At 45.3% G+C, this 12,044-nt stretch overlaps 1 protein-coding gene across 1 annotated transcript in view; it reads left to right on the top strand.

The window, feature by feature from the left end:
• The first annotated feature begins 281 nt into the window (after window positions 1-281).
• The window catches only part of LOC115322758 (dermonecrotic toxin SPH-like), a 45,448-nt gene continuing 33,685 nt past the window's right edge, over window positions 282-12,044 (top strand). The window contains exons 1-2 of the mRNA XM_040218149.1: window positions 282-323; window positions 4,816-5,056. Coding sequence (XP_040074083.1) covers window positions 282-323; window positions 4,816-5,056 — 283 coding nt within the window. The remainder of the gene's footprint in view (window positions 324-4,815; window positions 5,057-12,044) is intronic.

The raw sequence follows: 12,044 nt of genomic DNA on the forward strand, positions 1-12,044 counted from the left end.
CGTCGGAATGATCTACTCAAACTCTATAATAGTACACGACCGCCCAGGGGTGGTAATTGCACCCAGGAACCCTGGGCTCTGATGTTTGATGTCTGAAGACTCTGATGTCTGAGGAAAAACACCGTCTGATAAAAAATGCCGTCTGATGTAAACTCCGTCTGATGAAAAACGCTGGCAAAAATGTAGCAGCTCCGATCACAAGATTCGAATATAAAGTAAAATACCACAATGCACATGTACCTGCAGGAGTTCGTCGACACTGCGAGACCACAAGAGGCAGCATGATTTGTACCCTTGCTCTGCTGACGGTACTCGCGATTACGGTAAGTACCAATCAAATTGTAATTGTGTTCGAGGTCGAGGTCTTATAATCGCGTTACTTTAGTTACTACTCTTATGTTTGCAAACTTATGCAGGAGTACGAGATATACCGCGGTATTGTCCTATAAAGAATTATGGGTATTTGATTTGCGAACGACGGACTGCGCAGATTCAACGCGACAATTACCGACAACTTGAGGCACGACGGGTTTGGCGAGTCCCAAGGAATACAATTCAAACGCAAGTTCGTCTGCTTATCGCGCAGGGGTCACAGTGGCGGTAGAACGACGAGCTCTGATTGTTCCTGATTGGATCCCCCTCTGGAGGGGGGGGGGGGGGGGGGGGACAGGGGGAGGGGGGCTTTGATAGGGGCTTCTTTTTGTAGGAGAGGAAAAGCACATCACTGGCGGCGGCGGTTGTCCGGCGCAGGGAGGCCCTCGACCGTTGTTGACCGACTTGTGTCCTCCTTTTGTGCCCCTTCGCGGGGTTGGGCTGGTGTCGGACTCTGAGGGGTTTCTTCCTGTCGATCCTTCCTAGGTTGTTCTCTTGGCGAGGCCCGGTTTTTTCTTAGTTCAGTTCCCGGTTTGCTTTTTGGTGAAATTTCCGCTCTGTCCGAGGATCCGATTCATTTATATCGAACTGGCTTTAGATAGGTTGTGCCTACGCTGGCGGTACCGGTCGAGGATCATATACTTTTCCTTGTTTTACCTTCCTCCCACTAACGAATGTCCCTGATTGGAAGGATAGTGGGTAGTCCTCGACGCTATCTTCCTTGAAGTTTACCCACTCTCCTTCCGATCGGAGCCAATGAGAGCTCGGTGTTCTGACGTCACCACACACGCAGCGCTAGAAGCAGACAAACTTGCGCTTCGAATATCACTGCGCAGTCAATTCCACATCTTTATTTATTAATTTGCTGCTTACGCCATACGCGTATCAACTTAGCTTTGTTGTGGGCTCTTTCGCTCTGAGAATAGTAACTCATCGTTCGGTTCGTTTATAATTCTCGTTTCAGAAATATCTCGTCTTTAAGCCCAGAAATCTTTAAAATAAATAAAATATACGTGGACACTTATAATACAAGATATTCGCTCCATCCTGAGATACCTAGGTTCTTTGCCGCTTTTTAACACCCAATATTGGTGCGTAAAGTCTAATAATAGTATATTCCCATTGTAAATGCATGATTCAAAATTAAACAAAAAAATATAATCTGCTAGATCTACACTTAAGGTGTTTTTTATGTATATAAAATAAACTCTCTATATTTATAATCACAACCGCCTTTAAATCTATGGGTGACTGCTTAAAGGGGCACTGACACATCAAAATCATATTTTTTTTTTATTATCCGAAACGATTGAAAACGATGCCGGGACATTACCCTCAAAATTTGAAATTTGGGAATTCAGTATTTATGAAGTAAAAAAAACAATTTCCAAATGCCGAATTCGAAGTTCCCGCGCGATCGGTGCCGGTGCCTTGACGTCAAAAATTGCGGAGACCTGAGAGTCGACTTTCTTTCACCACTCCCTGCTGTTGCCATGGCGACCCAAAGCGAGGAGGAAAGGAGTGAGCGGCGGCGTTGCGGCGGACCGGTTTTGAGCGGTGTCGCCTGTTTTCCGTTGGAGGATACAAATCCAGGAGACGGCACCACAACGAACTCCCGATTTTTGGTATTTCAAAAAGAAGGGCCGTAGTGCTTTCGCAATTGCGTTAAAAAACATGTTTTAGGATTGCCGTAATTAAATGTTATAGAGATGTCGCCTACAAAGCTTCTAAATTTCATGATTCTTGACGTCACCCCGATCAAAAGAAACGAGGAGGTGAGAGGCGGGAAAATCAAACGCCAAAAATAAAAAGGCGCGCGCGCGCGCGGGAAAATGTTTTTTCGCGATGCGTTTTTTTTTTTTTTTTTTGCGTGTCTATGACTGCAACTTGCATCGTTTTAGACAATAAAAATAAATACGACCTTTGGGGTGTCAGTGCCCCTTTAAGACTTTCACGATGTAGAACTACAGATGGTGTGAGGATGCTTTAGAAGACAAAGAAGAAGCTGTCCTTAAATAAATAATTTTTGGCTGGTTATGGAGACAGTGAGGTCCTTGTCCCTTCTGTTCCGGGTCACACGGTTTAATATTATGGATGTGCGCCAGCTCGCTCGCGATTTACTCTTAATTTACAAAAAAAAAAAAAAAATCTGATTCTTTAGAAAAGTTCTAAATCTTTTTGAGTGAGTAATGCACTATGTTGACGATGAATAAGTCTGTTTCCTTACCTTGCATACAACTATAGCTGGTGATAGGTAAAGACAGAGGTCTCAAACACGCGGCCCGAGGTATGCATGAGGCCCGCTCCTCGCTGGGATACGGCCCGCACGCAACCGGCTTCGAGCCCGGGCCCGCCTCCTTCTCTTGAGCGCTTGAAATGGCATGCGCCATGAGGATCTCATATCGCCGATTCATTTCCCTTCGAAACATGGCTATGCTCTAAGAACGTATTCACATAGTTTAAACTATTTTGTTTTTGTTTACTTTGTGCTTTGTTTTAATTTTTCTTCCCAGCTTTTTGTCCTGCTAAGAGTACCCCTATGACAACATACATTTCGCTAATTTCCTCAAGTTCAAGGGTAGTCCGCGAGTGCAGTTCCACGCGCTGCCGGTACCGCCTTTTGCAACAGTAACCGTTCTAAAATAAAATCCAATACAAATGGCACTTCGCACGCGCCTTCATCAACGTCTCGACATGGTTGTTTACTTCGAATATTTTATACGTATAAGGGCGAACACGTGCAGGGCGTGTGCTTACGTTCACAACATTCTTTTTGGTGCTAGGGTAATTTAGCAAAAGGTTTATTCCGCTACCATTTTTTATAGACTTAAAACAAATTTGGTGGTTGTGTATGTGTTTATACGGACTAGAACTTGGTCTGCCTCAACGGGCGACGAGTCTCCCATCTGTAGATGAGCAATTTAGCGAGCGCAGTATAACCGCTAGTCTGGGGTCTTTAACGTGTACCACGCAGTATTGATACACGACCGCACGCCGGTATGATGCTCATCCAGATCAAAACGAGCAGGAGGGGGGTTGATTATAGAGCCCAAGTGCGTGCTGTTTGCTCAAGGACGCACCTCGGCTGCATGAATCACACTGTCAGCAGGAAAAACTGTCAAGGATAAGGCAGGATCGAGGATTCTCTTGTTTAAAAAAAATCACCATGAAACTACTATTACAGCGGAGTTGTTAAGGGCTAGTTTCCCCAGGATCGAGTCCGGTACCAAACAAATGTCGACACCCATGGCCGACACAACAATCTGTTTGCCGACGTCGCTCATAGATGGTCGTAGGTGTGCGGAGTGTTGTGTTTGCCGGTTGTCTGCTTGCCGCCGTCGCTCATGGATCCCTGCAACACTTCTTCGGAACGAGAGGCGATGTGCGCAGCAGCGCGAATAATTTCTCAACTGCCGCGAGTCCGCTACGCCTAAAGTTACACTGCGTCAAGCACTTCAGATTCAATTGCGAAAGAAGAGCAGATCGCTCGCCTGTAAAGCCACCGCCGGGAGCAGAAGCTACAGCTCCGCTGCTCCTCCTTCTTCACCAGATTAAAAAAGGCTGAAAGTTTTTTTTTTTTTTTATCTTCTTTTATTTTCTTTGACTACGGCTGCAAACATCCCCAGGAAAGCAAGCACTGTCATTTTTTTTTTCGCGACATGTTCAGTTTGATTAATTACCGTGTGAATTCAGCAACGGGAACGGCAGCTTGCTTCCTCTCTTGTCCTGCTAAAAATTCCAAAACGATGGTGGGGCGGTGCCAGTTTAATTCATGTTGTCACATCATGTGAGCGCCCAATGTGATCCCATAAACAAATTGACCACTGGGTTAAGAGCTCAGGAAAAACTTCTCCCGCTCCTTTCCACTTCAGCAGAGCGAATGACGTAGGGGAGGTTACCTCTTTACCAGCGTTCGCTCTGCTGAAATGGAAAGGCGTGAGGGGAGTTTCGAACTCTTAACCTCTTAACGACTAATAGAGGTTGAGACATATCCCAGCATAAGGAAGTATATAAGCCTACCACTTATGGCATAAGAGCTTGTTAATGCATTCACGTTTAAAATTTTTCTGAATATCCATGCTCTGTCATAAAGGACAAACTACGGGAGAAGCTCTTGCACAAGTGCGTTCCAATTTAGTGATGCAATGTTTCCTTCTAAAATTCGTGCTGGGTCCTCTGACGTAGTTTTTAAGTGTTAACAGACTACTCTCAACTGAAACGGCATTCATTGGATCTCCCATTCTCCGTTTCACAATTTGGCCAACAGGCCGCGCCAATTTTAGTTGCACAATTAGATAGGAGGTAACTCACCGCTTCCCTCCACATCTTTCCCACTGGGGGGCTTCGCCTCCTCTGAAGTGGCGAGGAGAGATCATGTTGGCGCTATTACTGTGTCGTACAGTTTTAGTTCTGACGTCGGCTCTCCCGTTTCCTGCCATTCAGGTGAAGTGCCAAGACGACAGGCGACCGCTTTATGTCATCGGCCACATGGTGAACTCAATCCCGGAAGTGAAAACGTTCCTGAATCTCGGTGCCAACGCCATTGAGACCGACGTGACATTCAGCAAAAACGGCACCGCACTCAAGATGTACCATGGAATTCCGTGCGACTGCTGGCGAAAATGTTGGAAGACCGCAGATATCGCGGATTTCTTTCAGTACCTCCGGCGCTTCACCCGGTTCAGTAAGATTTTCCGTCCTGAGCCAATTTTAACGCGATACTGTTAAGGAGCTGGTGTCGCAGGAAAGCCGTCGTCGACGTCGGTAAAGTTGTGACATGAAACTCCTGACTGGCCGATAGGGTCATTATGTCACAGTGACATGACCTCAAGCGGGAATTTCAAGCAACCCACAACGCTCACGTGAAACGTGACGTCAATCGTGGAATGAAAGTCATTAAGACGTGCCATGTAATGCGAAGTAAAGGTCGCAGCGTGTCTCAAGTGATTTCTTTGTACAAGGTAATTAATACAAATGTAAACATTTCGGCGGAACTCCGCCTGGTTAGGTAAGTAATAAGAAAAACTACAACGTAGACTCTAACCAATTTCTTCAATGTGCCCGACGTTTCGAAGCCAGCTCGGCTCCTTGTTCACGGGTGACTGTATATGGGCCCAAAGGTAGCAACCTGTCGTCGTTTTCTTCTCTTCTCTCTTAGCTTTGTTTTCTTCTTCTGTTTCTGTGTGTGGCGCACTTTAGCTGCTTGGAAGCGTTCCGGTGGATCGGTTCAGGTTGTTGTTTGTATTTTGTATGCGCCAAAATTCTATTAAGAGCCGCTTTCTCCAGTTTTCTTTCTCTGTAGAGAATGGAGCTGCTGTCAAAGCCAATGACGTGGCCGGTCTTCTGAGGATGTTCCGCCAGCGCGCTGCCTTGGATGTCATTCTTCTTTACGTTATACTTATGTCTACGCAGACGTTCGAGAAAGTTCTTCGTTTCCCCCACATAAGAAGCGTCGCATTCGACACAAGGAATTTGGTAAATCAGGCCTTGAGCTTTTTCTTTTGGTGGACGATCCTTTAGAAGAGTAAGAAAATGGCCCAGAGTTGAGACAGGTTTATGCGTACCTGCAATGCCCCACGGTATCAAAACGCGGGCTAGGACCTCGCTCGTGCCATGGAGGTACGGGACGCACATGCGGCTGGAGCTGTTTTTGTTCTTGGATGTAGGAGGATGACGAAGTTTTTTGTATATTTTGTTGACAAATCTCGTAGTGTAGTTGTTTTTCCGAAGTTCTCGCTTTAGAATATCGACTTCCATCTTAAGTGGCTTCTTTGTGGAGCAGACCGTGAGGGCGCGTCGAAAGAGCGCCGACACTACAGAGGATTTGTGAGTTGTAGGGTGGTCTGACGAGAAGTTTAGGTAGCGACCGGTGTGCGTTGCTTTCCTGTATACTTGGACGGATAAATGGTTCCCTGTTTTTTCCACTGCCACATCCAGAAATGGAAGGCACCCGTTAGACTCATGTTCAACCGTGAATTGAATGTCTGGATGGATGGAACTGAGATGTTTGTGAAGGCGATCGACTTCGCTGGACTTGGCAACACAGAAGCAATCATCCACGTAACGTAGAAACAGAGTCGGTGTGGGAGAAAATGTGCTTAAGGCTTTTTGCTCGATGGCTTCCATTGTGAGGTTGGCCACGAGATTTGTCAACAAAATATACAAACAACTTCGTCATCCTCCTACATCCAAGAACGAAAACACCTCCAGCCGCATGTGCGTCCCGTACCTCCATGGGACGAGCGAGGTCCTAGCCCGCGTTTTGAGACCGTACGGCATTGCAGTTACGCATAAACCTGTCTCAACTCTGGGCCATTTTCTTCCTCTGCCAAAGGATCGTCCACCAAAAGAAAAAGCTCAAAGCCTGATTTACCAAATTCCTTGTGCCGAATGCGACGCCTCTTATGTGGGGTAAACGAAGAACTTTCCTGAACGTCTGCGTAGACATAAGTATGACGTAAAGAAGAATGACATCCAAGGCAACGCGCTGGCGGAACATGCTCAGAAGACCGGCCACGTCATTGGCTTTGACAGCAGCTCCATCCTCTACACAGAAAGAAACTGGAGAAAGCGGCTCTTAATAGAATCTTGGCACATACAAAATACAAGCAACAACCTGAACCGATCCACCGGAACGCTTGCAAGCAGCTATATACACGGGCTAAAGTGCGTCACACACAGAAACAGAAGAAGAAAACAAAGCTAAGAAAGAAGAGATGAAAACGACGACAGGTTGCTACCTCTCGGCCCATATACAGTCACCCGTGAACAAGGAGCCGAGCTGGCTTCGAAACTTCGGGCACATTGAAGAAATTGGTTAGAGTCTACGTTGTACTTTTTCTTAGGTAATTAATTTGCCTTATAGAAAAAAATTGAAGAATTTTAGACGGGAATCGAACCCTCAGCCCTTCGATTGCAAGGCAGATACGCTACTAACTAAAGCTTGCACGGTTTTGGAAAAAGCGGGAGGTTTTATGTTTAGCTATCGCGTTCTACTCTTCTTTCACACCGCGACCGATGATCTTAGCCGCGACCAACGGCGTCGGTTGATATCTTCGGTCACAGTAAACCAGTGAACCGTAAAGCAGTGAGCAGACAGTCTTCCAAAGCAATATAAATTAAACTGATCGGTGTTGCACAAGTCACATGAACCTATTTTTGCGAACATTTATTAATTCGGATAATAGACTGTCTCGAAAATGGTCACTCATTTAATATCATAGAAGAAAAAGTAAGCCAGTGCCTTAGGACTTTAAACCTACAGATCTCAAACGTTCGTTACGCTGTAGTAATTACATGACTGAAAGCTTGTAGAAGCACGCAATATTTATTTATTTATTTATTTATTCAAAATACCTTGGAGGTCCGTTTCTGGACATTACTCAAGAAGGGGGAGGGGGATTTAGTAAAACTATAATATTGTAGGGCCAGCCAGGGCCAGCCAGAGAGAACAAGAAGAATCCTGGAGATGCACACATAGCTAGCGACAGTAAAGCCCCTCTATCTTGGGAAAAGTGGCGCCGTCTATTGTTGCAGAAATCTTCGAAAGACGTGCCACGCGCCACTTCTGGGAAGAGCATAGCTTCTGAAATCTAGATCAGTGATGCGCTGTGCCACCATGGCCGCCATGATTTTCCCAACTACTCCACGTTGCACGTGCCTTTTGCATCAACGCACCTCGCGCTACTTTTAAAACAGAAAGGGACTTTACGTGACAGAGGACACCGTCGCCAACTGCCCACTGTGATCGAAAGTGTATATGTGTAAATCAATGAAAGGCAGATGACTACCCTTCATATGGTGACCCGGGCGGCTGCGACCTCAACGAACCCGCATCTGACAAGGTTACGCAAAAGAAAGTCCCCGTCGTTTTCTTCGCAGTTGCCCGACCTGGCTGGCGCTAAGCCCGGAAATAAGCTGCCGGCCACAAAAAAAAAAAAAAAAAAAATTGATTCAGCAACTCGCCACTGCCAGCAGACGACTACCGACATATGGACTGCGGGCCCAGAGTTGTGGTTCGCACAAGTAGACCAAGAGTTTACCCGCAGAAATATCACCGCTCAAACGACAAAATGTCGCGAGGTCGTCACGTCCTTATCGCCTGCAGAGGCGCAGGAAGTGAGATACATCGTCATCTCCCCGCGAGACCAAGAGCCCTATTATTGACTCAAGCAGGAGCTAATCCGAAGAACCACTGCGACAGAACAGTGACGCTTGTAGCAATTGCTCGCGGCTGAGGAGCTCGGAGACCGCAAGCCATCGCAGCTCCTCCGACGCATCACACAACTTTTGCGTTAGTCAAGCCTCCTTGCGGAATTTTCATTTTACGGTAACTGTTTTTTTCAGCGTCTGCCTTTGAATGTCCGCAGGATCCTGGCAACGTCCAGCAATTTTCCTCTCGACGACCTCGCCCAACGCGCCGACAGGATTTTAGATACAGCCCCGCCAATGATTCAAGCGACCACGTACTTACCAGTGGCCATCCGCTACATGCGACAGTTTCACCTCCTTTTGATTTCCAAAAGCTGCACGACGACTTCGCCTATTTAGTAGCTGTGGTGGCTCCTCTTCGACAAAATCGGCTTAACCTGCCTGAACCAAATCAAATGATATCCATAGTAACCCTGAGACGTAGGAAAAATTTTAAAAAAACGCCGAGGCACTGAGACGTCGGGAAAAAATAAAATGAGACGCTCTTCTTCGAGAGACCGATCAGGGACACCGCAAGTTTGCTGCTTCCACCGGATTTACAGAACCCGTGCGCAAAACTGTTCCTCGCCCTGCAGCTGGTCGAAGGGACGCCCCAGGAGCACTTACTGAAGGTAACAAGTCAAGAGCGCCTTCCTTCCCCAGGTCACCGTTTCTTTGTCGTGGAACAGAACACAAAAGTAAATATCTTGCTGATATTGGAGCCCAAGTGACCGCAGTATACCCGTCTGCCAGAGAGCGTGAATTCAAAAACCTCCGTTCGAGCCTGCAGGCAATAAATGAATCCGGAGTAGCTACGTATACGGAAAGAAGTCTCTCACTTTCAATCTGCGACTTCCGCGAATTTTTTTCTAGATTTTCCTTATTGCTCAAGTGCAGTCTCATCTTGGGAGCAGATTTTCTGTCATACTTTGGCCTCTGCCTGGATGAACGTCATTCACGTCTTTCGACACCACAACCCAACAAACCGCTACAGGGGCCATCACAAAAGCATCATTCTCACATTCGCCTACACTCCAAAACACCACTTCTATCTATGACAACTTCAGAGACTTTCCGGAACTGGCTAGCCCAAGCAACATTATGTGGCCTTTAGAACATAATGTTACACACCGCATTGTAACAATCGGCCCACCGGATTAAGCTCGCACTCGAAGACTAGCTCCGGAATGCCTCCAGATCGCCCGTCAAGCACTGGACCACATGTTGGAAATCGGCCTCATTTGCACATCCTCAAGCTCGTGGTCGTCTCCGCCCAACATGGTTCCTAAAGTGACCCCAAGGGACTCGAATCCCTGCGGGGATTATCGCGCCTTAAACAACGTAGTACAAGCTGATCGATACCTTGCGCCTGACATTCAAGGCTCCTCAAGCAAGCTTCACGGAATGAAAATGTTTTCTAAAATAGATTTAGTCAAGGCTTACCACCAAATCCCCATAGATTCAATTGACATTCCAAACACGGCTATTATCATTCAACATGAACTTTATGAATTTATCCGTACGCAATTTGAACTTCGAAACGCTGCACAAACTTTTCAGCGACTTATTGACAAAGTGACAAAAGGACTAGACTTTTGTTTTGCCTAACTTGACGATCTCTTCGTTGCCAGCAAAAATAAAGAACATATGGAGCACCTCCGCCTTCTAGTGACACATCTGGAGGAGAATGACGTCGTCATCAACCCCATCTAATGTCAGTTCGGCGCCCAGGAATTGATTTTCCTTGGGCATCGCCCTGACCCCCGCGGCATTAGACCCCTACCGAATAAAGTAGAACCGATTATTCGTTTTCCGAAGCCCCACAACCACCAGAATTAAAAAAAAAATTCCTGGGATTCATACTTATTTTTCGGCGTTTCCTTCTTAATTGTGATACTACTATCCAGCCTCTTACAGATTGAGGCCGCGTCTCCTAAGATACCCAAAGACCAAGACATCGTCTTGGCGGATCGCAAAGTCTTCGCATTTGAGAAGATTAAGGACGACCTCGCGAATGCCACGATGTTGGTTCATCCAGTGCCTTACGCACCGACGCGTGTTATGACTGATACGTCCGAAGAAGACGTCGGAGCAGTTTTGCAAGAGTACATTGTGCAACAATGGCAACCACTCTCTTTCTTTTCTGAAAAACTGCACCAATCACAAAATAAGTATAGTAGATTTTGAGGAGAACTCTTGGCAATACATCTCGCTGTCAAACATACGAGTAGACACTTGTAGGGCGGGAGTAAGATGATGTTATAAACCGTCCAGCACAATTTTGGACGCTTTAAATTTGGTTATTAAGGTATTTGGTGTGGGTATTCAATACTGCAGAACCAAATTCAAGCATTGGGCGGACATATATTTCATCTGTCAACTTGCGTAGGTGAGGAGAAGGGGCAGGGAGGCAGAGTAAAGGTGGCGTCGTAAATATCCCTATGTTCTGGATGCATGACTCGTGATCACATTTGTGTGGTTAGTCCAAGACCGGTCACTAGAAAGATCAACGCCCAACACCAAGTACTGTAGACGGGGAATTTGAAAGAACTGAGTCACCTAGAAAATATAGATAAGGTGATAGTTCTCCTCTTATTAAAACGGAAATGGATAAAAAAATACAAAACTTTACCCAAACAGCTAGAAATAATTTGAAATGGAACCGTATAGAGATATCAAACTGGCTGTCGACGTTTTGTTAAAAAACTAAGTTTCTTCGGGATGCCCTGAAAAAGCAACGTAATCTAGCGAAAGACGTGCTAACACTCTAAGACATCGAGGTAGTCATTCAGTGTATCACCTACATTTTGTTTTAATCATGAACCTAAGGAGTTATGCCAACATGTTGTTAAACGGCGACACCTTTATCCCTCTCTCTCCCTTTTTCTCTCTATACATATATTTAGAAGTATGCCTATATAACAGTTTACCTTTTTGTTTTCTAAGTTCGTCCTCTGCGCGCAATGTTCCGCAAAATTTTAACGCGCTGCTTTTTTGACTGTTCACTTGTAGAAAATAAATGCAAGAATCGCTCTCATCGTTTTCGTTTCCTTCTAAATATTGTCTTTGAGATATAGCTAATAAAAAACTGAAACTCTGAAGGTGAATTTAAATCAGGGTTTTAGTTAGACAGGGGCATGGTGCAAGGCTGTTGATGTCCCAAAATACTTAGAATAATGTTTGTCGAGGTTCTCAAAAATGTGTTCAACAAAACTTTAATTGAAACACTACATTTACACTTGCTCAAAACAACTAATCGTTAAAACATTATTTACCATTTTAATTTAACAAAAAGCTCGCCTTGCTAAAAGTTCCCTTGTCTTTGACCAAAACGTGATTAATGTTTTCTTTTATTTTTTGCTATTCTTATGTTTAAACTTTCACCTTAATTTCATGAAAAACCCTGTATAGATAGTGCCTGTAAAAAAACTAATATATATATATATATATATATATATATGTATATATATATAACATAGGGT

This window comes from Ixodes scapularis, unplaced genomic scaffold (genome assembly GCF_016920785.2).
Source record: "Ixodes scapularis isolate PalLabHiFi unplaced genomic scaffold, ASM1692078v2 PGA_scaffold0__279_contigs__length_252992795, whole genome shotgun sequence".
NCBI classification, from domain to species: Eukaryota; Metazoa; Arthropoda; class Arachnida; order Ixodida; family Ixodidae; genus Ixodes; species Ixodes scapularis.